Source organism: Ursus americanus, chromosome 24 (assembly GCF_024610735.1).
Source record: "Ursus americanus isolate L20-20 chromosome 24, mUrsAme1.1.p, whole genome shotgun sequence".
Classification (NCBI taxonomy): Eukaryota; Metazoa; Chordata; class Mammalia; order Carnivora; family Ursidae; genus Ursus; species Ursus americanus.
This window is the reverse complement of record NC_142150.1, coordinates 3,456,254-3,473,994: the sequence shown is the minus strand read 5'-3', so window position 1 is coordinate 3,473,994 and position 17,741 is coordinate 3,456,254. Positions and strand designations below refer to the sequence as shown.

At 39.9% G+C, this 17,741-nt stretch overlaps 1 protein-coding gene across 5 annotated transcripts in view; it reads left to right on the top strand.

The window, feature by feature from the left end:
* The first annotated feature begins 11,710 nt into the window (after window positions 1-11,710).
* The window catches only part of BTBD10 (BTB domain containing 10), a 74,505-nt gene continuing 68,474 nt past the window's right edge, over window positions 11,711-17,741 (top strand). The window contains exon 1 of one of the 5 annotated variants that reach the window (XM_087855289.1): window positions 11,711-11,962. In XM_087855289.1, coding sequence (XP_087711415.1) covers window positions 11,772-11,962 — 191 coding nt within the window. In that variant the 5' untranslated portion in view covers window positions 11,711-11,771. Of the gene's footprint in view, window positions 11,963-11,985; window positions 12,556-17,741 lie in introns of those variants that run through there. The other 4 variants (XM_045796526.2, XM_087855290.1, XM_087855291.1 and 1 more) reach the window with 4 other exon arrangements.

Sequence of the window (17,741 nt, the reverse complement as noted above, 5' to 3'; positions counted from 1 at the left end):
GGTCAGTCTCAGATGGGGGCCCACAAGTCACTCTTCCATAACTTTCTCTCATCGTTTAACTTAATCCTTGGATATTGTGTCCTTCTGAATATCTCTAGCCCTATCATTCTCCTCCCCATGTGGCCCACACATAGGAAACCTTCCTTCCCAAGTCTTCAAGGATTGGGCCTGTGAGTATCCAACCCAGACTATACAGAATTCTACAGAAACAAGGGTTCTATTTTGAAGCAGCAGTTCACGGAGGTGGCCCCTCCAAGGACATGCTGGAGGAATAAACAACCTGCCCTTAAACTGGGCCTGTTGGGTCTAGTTCAACTTCACCCCAAGCAAAGCCCAGGATTTAGAATAGTCAGGTTTTAAAATCAGTGATTAATTTTTGCATTTCTTATCCTTCAGCTCAGGTCTTGGTCCCAGGGTCCCGGGATCAAGCCCCACATTAAGTGATTCCTGTCTCACATTTAGGTCTTTCATCCATTTTGAGTATATTTTTGTATATAGTGTAAGGAAATGGTCCAGTTTCATTCTTCTGCACGTGGCTGTCCAATTTTCCCAACACCATTTGTTGAAGAGACTTTTTTCCGTTGGGTAGTCTTTCCTACTTTGTTAAAGATTAGTTGACCATAGAGTTGAGGGTCCATTTATAGGTTCTCTATTCTGTTCCATTGATCAATGGGTCTGCTATTGTGCCAATACCATACTGTCTTGATGATCATAGCTTTGTTATAGATCTTGAAGTCCGGAATTGTGATGCTACCAGTTTTGGTTTTATCTTTCAACATTCCTTTGGCTATTTGGGGTCTTTTCTGGTTCCATAAGCATTATTTGTTCCAGCTCTGTGAAATAAGTTGATGGTATTTTGATAGGGATTGCGTTGAATATGTAGATTGCTTTAGGTAGCATAGACATTTTAACAATATTTCATCTTCCAATCCATGTGCATGGAACATTTTTCATTTCTTTGTGTCTTCCTCAATTTCTTTCACGAGTGTTCTATAGTTTTCTGAGTACAGATCCTTTGCCTCTTTGGTTAGGTTTATTCCTAGGTATCCTATGGTTTTGGGTGCAATTGTAAATGGGATAGATTCCTTAATTTCTCTTTCTTCTGTCTCATTGTTGGTGTAGAGAAATGCAACTGATTTCTGTGCACTGATTTTATATCCTGCCACTTTACTGAATTCCCGTGGGTTCTAGCGATTTTGGGATGGGGTATTTTGGGTTTTCCACATAGAGTATCATGTCATCTGCAAAGAGTGAGAGTTTGACTTCTTCTTTGCCAATTCAGATGCCTTGTATTTCTTTTTGTTGTCTGATTGCTGAGGCTAGGACTTCTAGTACTATGTTGAACAACAGTGGTGATGGTGGACATCCCTGCCGTGTTCCCAACCTTAGGGGAAAAGCTCTCAGTTTTTCCCCACTGAGAGTGATATTTGCTGTGGGCTTTTCATAGATCGCTTTTATGATATTGAGGTATGTTCCCTCAATCCTTACACCATGAAGAGTTTTAATCAAGAAAGGATGCTGTACTTCGTCAAATGCTTTTTCTGCAGCTATTGAGAGGATCACATGGTTCTTGTGCTTTCTTTTATTTATGTAGCGTATCACGTTGGTTGATTTGTGGATGTTGAACCACCCTTGCAGCTTAGAAATAAATCCCACTTGGTTGTGGCGAATAATCCTTTTAATATACTGTTAGATCCTATTGGCTAGTATTTTGGTGAGAATTTCGGCATCCATGTTCATCAGGGATAGTGGTCTTTAATTCTTTTTGGTGGTGACTTTGTCTGATTTTGGGATCAAGGTAACGCTGGCCTCATAGAAAGAGTTTGGAAGTTTACTTTCCATTTCGATTTTTTGAAACAGCTTCAGAAGAATAGGCATTAATTCTTCTTTAAATGTTTGGTAGAATTCTCCTGGGAAGCCATCTGGCTCTGGGCTCTTGTTTGTTGGGAGATTTTTTATTACTATTTCAATTTCCTTGCTGGTTATAGTCTTTTCAGGTTCTGTATTTCTTCCTGGTTCAGTTTTGGTAGTTTATACATCTCTAGGAATGCACCCATTTCTTCCAGATTGCCTAATTTGTTGGCATTACGGTTGCTCATAATATGTTCTTATGATTGTTTGTATTTCTTCAGTGTTGGTTGTGATCTCTCCTCTTTCATTCATGATTTTATTTATTTGGGTCCTTTCTCTTTTCTTTTTGATAAGTCTGGCCCGGGGTTTATCAATCTTTTTAATTCTTTCAAAGAACAAACTCCTAGTTTCATTGATCTGTTCTGCTGTTCTTTTGGTTTCTATTTCATTGATTTCTGCTCTAATCTTTATTATTTCTCTTCTCCTGCTGGGTTTAGGCTGTATTTGTTGTTCTTTCTCCAGCTCCTTTAGGTGTAAGGTTAGGTTGTGTATTTGAGACCTTTCTTGTTTCTTGAAAAAGGCTTGTATTGCTATATACTCCCCTCTTAAGACTGCCTTTGCTGCATCCCAAAGATTTTGAACAGTTGTGTTTTCATTTTCATTTGTTTCCATGAATTTTTAAAATCCTTCTTTAATTTCCTGGTTGACACATTCATTCTTTAGTAGGATGCTCTTTAACTTCCATGTATTTGAGGTCTTTTCAAATTTCCTCTTGTGATTGAGTTCTAGTTTCAAAGCATTGTGGTCTGAAAATATGCAGGGAATAATCCCAATCTTTTGGTACCAGTTGAGACATGATTTATGACCCAGGATGTGATATATTCTGGAGAATGTTCCATCTGCACTAGAGAAGAATGTGTATTCTGTTGCCTTGGGATGGAATGTTCTGAATATATCTGTGAAGTCCATCCGGTCCAGTGTGACACGCAAAGCCCTTATTTCCTTGTTGATCTTCTGCTTAGATGATCTGTGCATTGCAGTGAGGGGGGTGTTAAATTTCCCTACTATTATTGTATTATTGCCAATGTGTTTCTGTGATTTTGTTATTAATTGGCTTATATAATTGGCTGCTCCCATGTTAGGAGCATAAATATTTACAATTGTTAGATCTTCTTGTCAGATAGACCCTTTGATTATGATATAGTGTCCTTCCTCATTTCTTATTACAGTCTTTGGTTTAAAATCTAATTTGTCTGATACAATGATTGCCACCCCAGCTTTCTTTGGATGTCCATTAGCATGATAAGTGGTTTTCTACCCCCTCACTTTAAATCTGGAGGTGTCTTTGGGTCTAAAATGAGTCTCTTGCAGGCAGCATATTGATGGGTCTTGCTTTTTTATCCAATCTGATATCCTGCGTCTTTTGGTTGGGGATTTAGCTCATTTACATTCAGAGTAACTAATGAAAGACATGAATTGAGTGCCATTGTATTACCTGTAAAGTGACTGTTATGGTATATCGTCTCTGTTCCTTTCTGGTCTACGTTACTTTTGGACTCTCTTTGCTTAGAGGATTCCTTTTAATATTTCTTGTAGGGCTGGCTTAGTAATCACAAATTCTTTTAGTTTCTGTTTGTCCCGGAAGCTTTTTATCACTCCTTCTATTTTGAATGACATTCTAGCTGGATAAAGTATTCTTGGCTGCATATTTTTCTCATTTAGCACCCTGAATATATCATGCCAGTCCTGCCAGGTCTCTGTGATAGGTTTGCTACCAATCTAATGTCTCTACCCTTGTAGGTCACAGACTTCTTGTCCCAAGCAGCTTTCATGATTTTCTTTGACTCTGAGATTTGTAAGTTGTACTATTAGATGTTGGGATGGTGACCTATTTTTATTGATTGGGGGGGGGGGGTTTCTGTGCTTCCTGAATTTTGATGCCTGTTTCCTTCCCCAGATTAGGGAAGTTCTCCATTATAATTTGCTCCGATATACCTTCTCCCCCTCTTTTTCCTCTTCTTCTGGGATCCCAATTATTCTAATATTGTTTTGTTTTATGGTATTACTTATCTCTCAAATTCTCCCCTCATGATCCAGTAGTTGTTAATCTCTCTTTTCCTCCCCTTCTTTATTCTTCATCGTTTGGTCTTCTCTATCACTAATTCTCTCTTCTGCCTCATTTAGCCTAGCAGTTAGAGCCTCCATTTTTTATTGCACCTCATTAATAGCCTTTTTGATTTCAACTTGGTTACATTTTAGTTATTTTATTTCTCAGAAAAGGATTCTCTAGTGTCTTCTATGGTTTTTTTCAAGCCCACCTAGTACGTATATAATAGTTATTCTGAACTCTAATTCTGACATCTTACTTATGTCCGTACTGATTAGGTCCCTGGCTATCCATACTGCCTCTTGTTCTCTTTTCTGAGGTGAGTTTTTCCATCTTGTTATTATGTCCAGAGAAAAATAGATGAACAAGAGAACAAAACACTAAAATGGCAACAATGACCCTAGAGAAATATACACAAATCAGAAGAGATCCAGAACTGGGGGAAAAAGGAAAAAAAAAAAAGAGAGATTATACTCAGGTGAGCAGAATAGAACAATACAGTGGATTCTGTGTGTATTTCGGTCTGTTTTTTTGAAAACTAGATCCCAAAAGTGTAAAGAAATAAAACTTACATATGTATAAAAATAAAATGAAATATAATGAAAGGATAGAATGTAACTGTAAAAATGGAAATTAAAAGACAAGAAAAAACAAAAGTGAAAAAAATTTAAAAAAATAAAAAAAAAGGAAGGGATATAAACAGACAGGTGAACAGAACAGAGCAATACACTATCTCCTGAGTGCATTTTGGTCAGTTTGTTAGAAGAAACTACATCTCAAAATTGTAAAGAAAGAAAAACAAAAATAAAGTTAAATACATTGAAAGGATAGAATGTAACTGTAAAGATGAAAATTAAGAAAGACTTTAACAAAACAGAAAAAACCCCAAAAAACAAAAAAGAAGAGGAAAAAAAGAGAGAGAATATGATCAGACAGGTAACTAAAACAGAGCCATACACTAGACTTTAGGTGCAGTTTGGTCTGTTAGAAGAAACTGCATTCCAAAATTGTAAAGAAAGAAAAACTTATATAAATACAAAAATAAGATTAAATACAATGAAAGGATAGAATGTAACTGTAAAAATGAAAATTAAAAAAGATTTTAAAAAGGAGTTGATAAAATTAGAAATTGGTTGAAAAAGGAGAAAGAAAAATTAAAAACAAAAGTTAAAGTTGAGGGCGCCTGGGTGGCTCAGTCGGTTAAGCGGCTGCCTTTGGCTCAGGTCATGATCCCGGGGTCCTGGGATCTAGTCCTGCATCAGGCTCCCTGCTCAGCATGGAGTCTGCTTGTCCCTCTCCCTCTGTCCCTCCCCCCGCTCGAGCTCTCTCTCTCAAATAAATAAAATCATTAAAAAAAAAAGTTAAAGTTGAAAGGCTGAGGAATCATGGGGGAAACGCCATGAATTCTATGCGCTCTATCCCCCTAGTGCTGGAGTTTTGCAGTTCTCATTGATCAGTAAACTTGGTCTTGGCGGGATGTTCCTGCGGATCTTCTGGGGGAGGGGCCTGTTGCTTGATTCTCAAACGTCTTTGCTCCAGGCGGAACTGCACCGCCCTCGCCAGGGGCCAGGCTAAATCATCTGCTCCCTTTCGCTCTCTGCGCCTTTTGTTCCCCAAAGGCTTTCCGTTCACCTTTAGAGAATGGGAATGAAAATGGCGGCCTCCCAATCTCTGGCCCCCCGGAGTGGAAAGCTTGGTGCCCCACTCCTCAGGGAGCCCTCAGAGAAGAGCAGTCAGTCACTCCTGTCTCCCTGGTCTCTGGCTGCACTCCGTGCTCACCTGGCCCTCCACCGAGGGTTTCTATCTCAGGCACACAACCCCGTTTGGAGCCTCCAAACCCCGCAGACTCTGGCGGTGGGCTCCAGCGCTGCTCCTCCCGGTGGAAGAAGGGGGGTCTCCCCGGGTCTGCAGTTTGTTGAAGAGCAGGGGCCCGACTGTGCCACGGATCACAGTTTACGGCAACCCCAAGCTGGGAGGCCACTCCTGGGCTCACTCTTTGCAGCCAGCTCCCCGCTCTGCTGGGAGCTCTGCCGCACTCAGGCACCTGGGTCTTCCTGTGACCCCGAGGCTCCTGAGACCACACTGTCCCAGCGAGGGTTACCCCCCCCCCCCCCACGCTTAGCCACCAGAGTGACATCCCTCACTGGAGCAGACTTCTACAAGTTCCAATTCTGCACTTTGAGGCTCTATCACTTGCCCGCAGCTGGCTGACCTACACTGCCTCCCCTCTGCCGTCTGTCTTCCCACGTATCCCCTCAGATTCACTTCTCCACACCTCCTACCTTGCAGAAAGTGGTCTCTTTTCTATTTGTAGAGTTGCAGCTATTCTTTTCTTTGATCTCTAGTTGAGTTCGCAGGTGTTCAGAATGATTTGATAGCTATCTAGCTGAATTCCTTGACGTGACACAATTAAGGTCTACTCCTCTGCCATCTTGGACTCCTATCTATTTCTTATTCATAGAACATTACTGGAATGTTATATTACTAGGCAGGTTAACAGGTCAACAGAGTGGCTAGGGCCTCTATTTCTACCATATGTCCATATAGATACAGATACATAGCCATACAGATATATCCATGTTGTCACAATGACAGGATTTCCTTCTTTTTAAAGGCTGTATAATATTCCATCATATGTATATGTGTATGTAATATATAACACTTTCTTTTTCTTTTAAGATTTTATTTGACAGAGAGAGACAGCCAGCGAGAGAGGGAACACAAGCAGGGGGAGTGGGAGAGGAAGAAGCAGGCTCCCAGCAGAGGAGCCTGATGTGGGGCTTGATCCCAGAACGCCGGGATCATGCCCTGAGCCGAAGGCAGACGCTTAACGACTGAGCCACCCAGGCACCCCGATACTTTATCTATTATCTGTTGATGGATATTTAGGTTGTTTCTGTATCTTGGCTATTATGAAAATGCTGCACCTAACATGGGAGTGCAGATATCTCTTCAAGATCCCGACTTCGTTTGTTTTGAACATATACCTAGCAGTGGGGATTGTTCTATCATATGGTAGTTCTATTTTTAATTTTTTGAGGAACCTTCGTACCGTTTTCCACAGTGGCTGTACCAGTTTACATTCCTACCAGCAGTGTTCAAGAGTTCCCTTTTCTCCATATCCTCACCAACACTTGTTACCTTTTGCCTTTTTGGTAATAGCCATTCTAACAGGTGTGAGGTGACATCTCGTTGCGGTTTCGATTTTCATTCACTCCCCTGATGATTAATGATGTTGAGCACCTTTTCATATACCTGTGAGCTTATATATACTAAGGTAGGTCACCTTTTTTTTTTTTAAGATTTATTTATTTGAGAGAGTGAGAGAGTGCAAGCAGGGAGAGGGGCAGAGGGAGAGGGAGAGAGAATATCAAGCAGACTCTGCGCTGAGTGTGAAATCTAACGTAGGACTCAATCTCACTACCCTGAGATCACGACCTCAGCCAAAACCAAGAGTCGGATGCTTAACCAACTGTGCCACCCAGGTACCCCAGGTAGGTTTCCTTTTGTGAAATGCCTGTTCAGGTCCTTTGCCCATTTTTAAATTGGGTTATATATTTTTTGCCATTAAATTGTATGAGTTTCAGAAGTCTTTTTTAAAGCAAACTAAAACAGGGTGATTACCAAAAAAATGGGATCCAAGGAATTAACTAAGGTATCCAATCCAATAGCATTAAAGTCTTTTTCTTTTTACAGCTTTATTGAGGTATATCCTACATAAAATTTGCCTACTGTATGCAGTGATATTTAGTATTTATAGAATTGTGCAACTATCACCCATCCCATTCTAGAAGATTACCATCACTTCAGTAGGTTTCCTTGAGCCCACTTGCAGTCAATCCTTGCTCTCACTCCTAATCCCCACAATCATGGATCTGCTTTCTGTCTTTTGTAAATTTGTCTTTTCTAGACATTTCATCCAAATGAAAATATGTAATATGTAGCCTTTTGCATCTGACTTTTCACTTGGCGTACTGTTTTTGAGATTTATCTATGTTGTAGTACATATTGGTACGTCATTCCTTTTTATTGCTGAAGGGTACTCCATTGTATGAATATACCACATTTATCTATTCACCAATTGATTATTTTTAGTTTTTGGCTACTATGGGTAATGCTATGAACAGCACACATAAGTTTTTGTGTGTACAGACTTTTTCATTTCACTTGGGTAGATTCCTAGGAATGAAGATGCTGGATACCATGGTAAGTTTATATTTAATTTTTAAAAACTACTGTTTTCCAAAATGGTTGTAATATTTTATGTTCATATTGGCAATGTATGAAGGTTCAAGTTTATCTCTATCTTTGTCTACATTTGTCATTGTCTGATTTTTTATTATAGCCATTCTCGTGGGTATGTGGTGATATCTTGAATCACTATGGTTTTAATTTACATTTACTTAATGACTAATGACACTGAGCACCTTTTCCTGTGTGTATTAGCCATTTGTATATCTTCATAGAAATGTCTATGCAAGTCTTTTGCTGTTTTTTAATTGGATTGTCTTATTGAGTTGTAAGAATTCTTTATATATTATGGATACAAGTCCTTTCTATGATTTCAAACATTGCCTTTCAATCTGTGGTTTGTCTTTTTCTTTTAATGCTGCTTTTTGAAGCTCAAGAATTTTTAATTTTACTGATTAAATTTATCACTTTAAATTTAATAATTAAATTTGTCAATTTTTTAGTGACTTCTCTTTTGGTATCATGTCTAGGGCTTTTTTTTTTTCTTTGACGTATTTATTTAGTTAGTAAATAAATACAAGCATGCTCGTATTCATATTCTGAGACTTTTGCATTTCTATGTAAATTTTTAGATCACCCAGTCTCTAAAAAAAAAGCTTAATAGGATTTGCCAAAAGCTGTGAAAATTCTAAGATTTTACCCTATTGCAAGCTAATTAGCTACAGAAAGTTTGCAGACCCCTACTTTAACCTAACATCCCTGGCCCTTATGTCCCAATTCCATTCTACTTTTCTTACATTACTTCCTACAATGGCACTTCCAGTCACCCGGCCTTATACATATAAATAACGGAGCATACGGTGAGTACAGCTAGCTGATAAATACAGTTTTTCTCCCCTCTTCCCAAAATGGTAAATCTGATCATCTTCACATAGAACTTAAAATACGGAAAATGTTAAGGGAGCAAATGGTTTGTAACTTTGTAAGTACTTATAATATGGTGTATCTTTTTGCTCATGAATATTGTGTACTATAATCATTGTTTCTGTAGTCTAAAACATTTTCTTGGTGTTAAAAAACAAACAAAAAACAAAAAACAAACTTCCTATTCATTCTTTTGAATGGCTCATTGTTGCCCCTACAAGATACACAGTTTAGCCATTTATATGCCTTTGTTGATCTCTCCATAAGAATGTCCTTTCTTGGGGTACCTGGCTGGCTCAGTAGGTAGAGCATGGGACTCAATCTCTGGGTTATGAATTTGAGCCCCAGGTTGGACAACGAGTTTACTTAAAAAAAAAAAAAAAAAGTCCTTTCCTACTATCTCTTCATGCATGGATCCTATCTATTCTTCAAGGCCGCAGATCAAACATCCATCCTCCCCCTTTCCTGCACCTTCTTCATCTCTTCAGTTAGAAGTAATCTTTCCTATCTCTTTCCCACAGCCCATTATCTCTATCTCCTTATGACCTGGCTTGCTTTCCCTTTGTTACTTACACATCTCATTAAAGTCAGTAGAACCTGCATATTAATAATGCCCGTACTTCCCCTAGTATCCTTACACAGGGTCTTAACCTATAAATACGTTCGCTGCATAGGGATAGAATTCTTTTGGAGTTAAAATGAGTTTCCTGTTCCTGCCATTAGGTGACAGTGCTCAAACCTTATAGTACAAAGAAATCCCAGGCTTTAAAGTTAGATAGGGTTCTGGGTCTGTGGCTTATCATTAATTTATTGAGCAAGTATTCAACTAGAAGCTTATCTTCTTTGCTGTGAAACAATCTTGTTTTAGCGTGTTACAAGGTGCAGTAATACAGACAACTACAGGAACTTATTTGTTCATTACTTCTGTATAAAACTTCTCTTTAGGGGCACCTGGGTGGCTCAGTGGTTAAGTGTCTGCCTTCCGCTCAGGTCATGATCTCAGGGTCCTGAGATCAAGCCCTGCATTGGGCTCCCTGCTCCTCAAGGGGTCTGCTTGTCCTTCTCCCTCTGCAGCACCTCCCCCACCCTGCTCAGCCTCTCTCTCTCCTCTCAAATAAACAAAATCTTTAAAAATAAATAAAACTTCTCTTTATTTGTAATCTCTTTGTGCGTATTGTGATTGAGATTGTAGAAGATTTTCATTAGGGGTCTGAACCTTACCTCATTCAGTCAGCTAACATTTACAAATGATTTTGCAGACAGTTTGTGACGATCTGAATCAATGGCATTACCTATTAGACATATAGATGCTACTGATGCTCCCCAAAATAATATTTGATAGGTTAACTTAACTTTTTTAAAGCAAACGATGCTCCTCAAAGTAATATTTGATAGGTTAACTTTTTTAAAGCAAATGATGGTGATAGCTTTATTAGATTTTTAGACTTCCTTGCTTCTTTGCTTGCTTGCTTCCTTCCTTCCAAAAACAGAATATAATGAACTATAGGCCTCTCAAAACAATGTAAAATGTTTTGATTCCAGAATGGAACAAAGTTTCCATATTTCATCTAAAATCTTTGCTGACAGCAGATTTTCTGGAACTAGGACTAGAACTTGCGAATTATGCTAAGCAGAGCACCTGATTGGCCCACAGCAAGATCAGAACTACTTTTTGTTTTCCTATTAAGAGTTGCCCTTATTTGTAGGGAGGATAGAGCGAGCCAAATGAAACTATTGTATATATAAATATATGTGATAAATATGAAAATAATGTGTCTAAAGGGAGATTGGTGGAAACTATAGACTACCAGAGCCTTTCTGTAGGAAATCATAGATTCTGTTTTGATATAGGGAAATGATTCCTGTTTGACAGACCTCTCTACACCTAAATTTGGACTGTAGAATTACCTCCTTTGATCTTAGCTTACAGAAGAAAATCTTGACGATAAATGAAGATTGGTGAAGTTTTTGTTGTTGTTTCGTTGCCTGAGGATTCTTCTGAAGTTTCTCCCTGAGAGTTCTTGTATTACAAAAGTTCTGTTAGATCGCTCTTAGAAATCCTCAAAGATTATTGGGAATTTCCAATTTAGCAGAATGTTGGCAATAATTTGGCATAGTCTGATAAAAACCTCTGTTTCCCTTACGTCTCTGATACGTGAGTGTACTTAGACGAGGAAGAGGATAGTCACTATCCTGTTTGTGCAGCAAAACTCACCTCCTTAGCATAAACCTGGGTTTGGAAAACACTTCGGTGATCACACGTGAGAGACTAGGAGTTTCCTTCTCTTCCGAAATAAACAATGATTACAAGTTTTTCAACAAAGTTCTTTCCGCAAGATCTGTTTTCATACCATATTACTCAAACCAGGTCCTCTTCCTCTTTGCGTCCTCTGCTTGCAACGCCCCTCCTACTCTTCTCAAACTGGGGAACTCTTACTCATCCTTCAAGATTCAGCTCCAATGTCACTCCCTGGTGGAGGCTTTCCTCAACATGGCAGGCAGAGCTCCCTCTCTGCTCCCGCAGCTCACTGCGAGCAACCCGGTTTTCATCACAGTACAGTGGGTTTACATTTTCGGGCTGGTCTTGCCCCCGCGGCGTGAGCTTGGAGAGCGGACACCGCCTCTTTTATTACCGCCCCGCCCCCCGCCCGGTGTGGATCGTCCAGCGTTTGACACGCGGTAGGCTCAGTGAAGTTGGATGACTGAAACTCTGTCAATTGGCGACCTTCTGCCCACAGGAGCAACATGCGACCCAGGTTCCTCTCGACGTGGGATAGGCGGCCCAACTGCAGGAGTTTCAGCTGGCACCCCGGTTCCCGCCAAGCCAGCTTTTAAAAACAAACAGCCGCGGACACCGGGCCTCCGGACGACCGCCTTTCACGGGCCCAGGTGGGTTAATATCCGCCAGCTGAGCCCGCAGTGGCTATTTCGGAGTTTGCTCAATTGAGGGAAACGTTTTTCCGAAGCATTCGGGGTCCCAGAGCTATTTCTCTAACTCTGGGCAGGAGACGCGGTCCGTTTTTTTATAACGGTGACAGGAAGTCGAAGGAAAACGTGGGACTCAAAGGTGTGGGGGTAACTATGCTCGCAGCCTCTCAGACTTGAGGCTCACCTTCAACCCCAGGCTAACGTCTCTGAGGGCAGGCGCCCGGCACTCTGCGACCCCAGCCCCCAGGCACAAAGCCCACCCCAAACTGCCGCTCCCTCAATTGCCCACACCCTCGGCGCCCCGCCCACTCCCGGGCGTTGAGCCGCCATTCTCGCGAGAACACAGCTAGCCTCGCCTCTTCGGACTCCGGGCTCTCGCGAGAAGAGGCTTAAGAGCCGGCCTGTAACCTGCCGGGGCGGCTCTGCTAGCTGCAGCCGCCTGAGTGGCCGCCGCCGCAGACACCTCCGGAGGGATCCAATTGAGGAGGAAGCGGAGGTGTCCCTGGCCCCCGCCTTTGCCTAGGCCCTCCGTGGACACTCAAGAGGGACTGCAGGTTCGAGGGTGACTGGACTCAGCTGGGGAACTCGGTTGGGGGCGGCGCCGGAGGCTGGGCTTGGCTGGGTGAAGGAGGAAGGGGGCGGAGGGCGAATCTGGGCTTGAGCGCCCGGCTGCTGTGGCGGTGGTCTGGGCGTCCCAGACCCTGCTAGGAGACTGTGGGTGGGGCTCTGGGCTCCGGCAGCTGGCACCCTATTCGGAGAGGCAAGGATGGGACTTGGGTTTTCGGGGTGCTGTTTTTGGGTTGGGAGTCCCGAGGCCTTTCCCCGGGGAAGAAGGCGATACCCTCCTCATCCCTCCTTCTCAGGGCTGAGCAACCCCGTGCCCCGCCCCTTTTTCTGTCACCGCTGGGCTAACGTAGCGACATCCTCAGGAGGGCGCATCACAATAGGGGATAGAGTAGCAGGTAGTCTCCCTTTGGGTGAAGAGGAGTGAGAGTCCAGCAATGTGCTGCGTGGTTTTATGCTGTTAACAGTATCACGTATGGTAAAGCTTTGTTTTCCCAAAACCTGCATAGAGAAGCTGCCTGTTTTTTTCTTCTTCAGATGCAAGTCCACTAACACCCTTCTTCCTCGTTAACGGGGTGCAGGGAGACCTCATTTGGTAATTTGTTAGTGTGGGGGCAAGGAGACCATCCCTGGGTCTCGTACGTTTGGTACAGTAGTTGTTAGTATTTAGAGTCCATGATGAAAAGTCCCTAGTCCACACTTGCTAAAGCTAGAGCCTCACTTGTCTCTTTGTGCATTTAGCATATAAAAATTATTTTAAAATTTCTTAATCTTTAAGAGTCTTCATGCTTTTTATTTAAATTAATCTCAATGAAGCAGCCCAGTATATTGATTTCATTTGGACAATTAGGCATCCCCCATTCTCCACACACAGATTTGACCAAGAATTTGTAGAGAGGGGATAAATTAGGATAAATTTTGAATGGAATAGACTGTAGAGATTGGAATAAGAGGTCTAATGAGGAATGCAACTGTAAGGGCCAAAAAAGTTTCTGTGCTGGAGAGACCTAGGACTGAAGTCCCCGTCTTGAAAATGAGGACTGCAATTGTCACTTGAATGTGAAGTGGAAAGCAGTAGAAAATACTTGGGATAGGATTTGATGTGATTAAGACTTAAAAACTGCGTGAGAATTATTTTTGAAGGTGTAAATGTTTGATAAATTTCTCAAAATTTCTCAGAGTTTATGACCTATCTGCTGCTGTTATATATAAAGAAAGTTAAGAGGGGAGAATCTGAAGCATGGAGCGGGGAACCATGGAGTTAACATAGTGCTCAATCAGGAAGGGTTTTAGTGTCTCAGTGTTTTTGAGTTCTTTCACCTTTTTTTTTTTTCTCCCAGAATAGCTTTCAGATGGGCTTTTTACCTTTATGTCACTCTTCACCAGTCTGAATTTTTTTCTTTCTTACCCTTTCTTCTAAGCCTTGTGAAAAATTTTTCTTAACTATTAAGTTGCAAACCAGCAAGATCTGCTTTGTGGTTTTTTTACGTTTAGGTGACTTGGTGAAGTGTGTGAGTGAGCTGGAAAATACGCACCTTTCATAGGAATATGCTTCATCTTAGAGGGACATCCAGTTATCAGATCCACCTATTAGTGCCATACATGAATGTGGGCCCAGTTTTCAGCCTTCTTAATAGAACACAGGAAATCTAGATTTTTACTTTCAGTCTCTTGATTGTTAAAAATATTGACAACTACTTAAAGCAATTAAGAATAACTTAATGTGGCCCAGTCAAACCCACGCCTGTCAGTAGTTGTATCCTGCTTTCCAGTTTTGGACCTCTGTTATAGGTCAGAATGAATAAATTTTACAACTGAAAAAAAAAGATTTAAAGCAAATATGCCAATTAGTTTGGAATTTCAAACCTAGGAAGATTTGAGAAAAATGCCAAATTGAAAACAGTAGATAAGTTTAATAGCCAAATTTAATAGCCTTGAAGTACAGTACGGCAAATGGAATTGGTACTTTTTAAATGTTTTAACTTTGGAAACAATGGAAGAAGAAACTTTTCAGATTTATGGTTTAATAACTAAGGGTTCTGAGCAAAGCTAATTTATAGGTATCTTGTAAGGAAATTGATTCACCGAGAGGCCCTTTACTATACTTGCAATTAATACATGAAATTAAATTCAGGAGACCCTCTATAACTCATCTATATTTCTGAATGTTTATTGGTTGCTCTGCCATCCCACATTGTCTTCCCAGTCATTGACTTTTACTGGAAGCAGTATTAGTTTCTTGGGTTTTGTTCCTGGCAGATGGGGTGAGGGGAAGGTGTATAGGGATAGAAAGAAATGGGGTGGGGAGAGTGTGATGTGAAGCAGGCACTTATGCTCCTCTTCTTTACATTGTATGTTAAAAAATTGATTTAACTAGTTTTTCTTGTAAGAATAGTTACTTTGACTAAACACAGTGCATTACACATAGCAGAGCTTAGTGATATTTGTAGACTTGAACTCCATGGATTAAAGCACATTTACCCATTAGTGGGAAATACTTTAATCACATAATCTGATTCATATTTAGTTTGAGGGGAATGGAAGTTTAGAGGTCAGACCAAGAAAGAAGTGGACCTTAGGCATATTGAAGGCAAGGTGGGGAGTCTTTGCAGGGGATGAGGGTAAGAGAGGAGGCTAGGTGAGGGAGAGAGTTTTGAAAAGGATGATAAAATGGTGAAGTACCCTTTCATCTACTGTGCAATTTTACAAAGAGCTCTACCTCTTACAGCTAAATTTACCATGACTCCTACAAAGACTACAGAGATTATTGGTTTTTCAGTAGTTTGCAGACTTGATTTTCTCCCTTTTAACCCAGTCTTCTCAGGTCAAACTAGTCTGTTATCTCTTCATCCAATCCCTCCTCTTCTCTCTAGTATAGGAAGTGAAACATACGCATTATGTTTGTGAGAGTTTTAAAAACATTCTGAAGAATCTGTTGTATACTTGTGGAGATTGTTTGTTGAAGGGGGAAACATTTTTCCCTCCCGATGTTTCTACCATGACTTGTAAAGTAACTCTTTGAAGTAGCTTTCCCCCTTTTTTTACCCCCTAAATTGCCTTCCCAAGAAAGCATTAGGTGAAGTGAGGAAAAGGGATTCAGTGTGTTTTTGCTCAGTGCCTTCTTGTTCTGTTTTTGGAAATCTCAGTTCTTAGGATATACATTCTCTATTTGTCTGTAAGGTAGATTTATCTGAGCAGGCTGGGCTCTATGAGGGAAGAGGAAATGGAATATCTACAAATCTAAGTAAGTTTAATTTACGTTCGAAGTAATAGGAAGCTTTTTTGGGCCCTGGTTTTAGCTGTATTTTTATCTTTATTTGACTCCTGTATTTTGTTTCTTTGTTGGTTATGAACCCACAGTAAAGGAGGAAGGGGTAATTATAGGTGTTCGTTAATGGAGGAAGAATTATTTTAAGATTTTTTTTTCTCCTTTTGGATAGAATGTTTGTTAGGGTTCAGGCTCACGTTGCATTTTTCCTCCTATGGCTTGGTCTGGTTTACTTTCCTTGAAACACACTTCCTTGCTAAGCAGGTAGCAATCTAGAGCACGGAGATGGAAGGCAATCAGAATTCAGAGATCTTCCCTGGGAGAGGATTAAGAGGTTAGTAAATGTTAGTCATAGGTAATGGCAATATAGTGAGCTGAGTACTTGAAATAGTATGAACTTGATCATAAAAGAAGAAAGATTTTATGTGGAATACGTGACCTTACGTCACAGTAGATTGCTAAAGATCAGTAAGATGCTGAAAGATATCTTTGCCAATCAATGCATCTTTCTTTGCCCTTAATTACTAGTTTATATTTTCTGTTTGAAAATGTAAAATATCTGGCACTTGCTATGATTTTTGTCTTTATAGTTGAAATGAATTATCTATTAATATTTTTGGTCACAAATTGAAATTAACATTTAGTATTTGGTTGGGGATGAGAGTCAGTGAATCAGTGATTGAAGTATTTGATTAGAAAGTATGAATAACACTTTTCTGAGTTTATTTTGAATTGTAAACATACTTCTCTGCTTGTAATACCTTATTTGGGATCATTTAGATCTGTATTTAAAGCCAGGTGTTAGCTCTATGAGATTACTTAACATCTACGAGCCTTTGTTTCCTTACATGAAAAGTGGAGAGAGCACAATTGTCATGAGTTTGAGAATGAAATAAAATAAAATATGTAAACGTGCTCTGTAAATAGTAAATTGAATATCACTTATTAGCACTTTGTTCTGTGTTTATGCTCAGAAAATAGCCTATGATCTTGAAATACATTCTTTAGGTAAATTGACTTTTACATCCAGTTATCTCTTTTGGAGGGGAAACAAGTTCAAATGGCTATTTACAGCCTTGCCATATGACTCTTCCACTAGGAATTAAAAAGTTTTTTTTCTTTTTCTTTTTCTTTATTCTAGTCAACATTGAACAATAGAAAGCTTTCTTTTTCTGCTTTTCATGTTGAAATCCATTGACTGATAGCTGGTATTCTATGTAATTTGAATGCCAGGTAGAGTAGTAGCAAAAAGGGAAGGGAGAATACATTGGAGAGATGGTTTCACATTTTAAAAATCACCTATTGGGATACTGTTATTTACTTCTAAATATAAAATTATTTTTATTAATTTGGATTGTTTTCCTTTTGTTTTTTGACTGTTACTGCTATAGCAGGTGAGTAGAAAATTATCCTATGTTTTCTATTTGTAGACTACATTAAATCTCACCTTAAAAATAAGCTTTAAAGTTCAGATACCTCAGAATGTGAATCTGAGAGCTCAGGTGCAAAATTGTGCAACAAAGTATTTTTATAATTTTCTTATTCTTGAATGATCATACAAATAGTGCTGTAGTATTTTAAAGGTAATTATTTCATTCAGGGCAGTGTGCTTTATGCAATGCAAGATTGAATTTGATTTTTTTCACATCTAGAGAGCAAACAACACAGTCTGCTCTGTCCTTTTGGTTCCTCATTTGTTAATTTAGAGTTTTCTTAAAGAAGTTCCTGTAAGATGGTAACTGTGGGGCACTGTTGTTTTCCTTCTTATTGAGTATTCCAAATTGCCTGAATTTCTCTTTTGAGAAAGAATGTCGAGTCATTAGAAAGTAGTGGAATTATAAAACCATAATACGCAAAGTACTTTAAATCATTAATACTCTAATTTTTTGAAGAGCAGATTAAACCCCC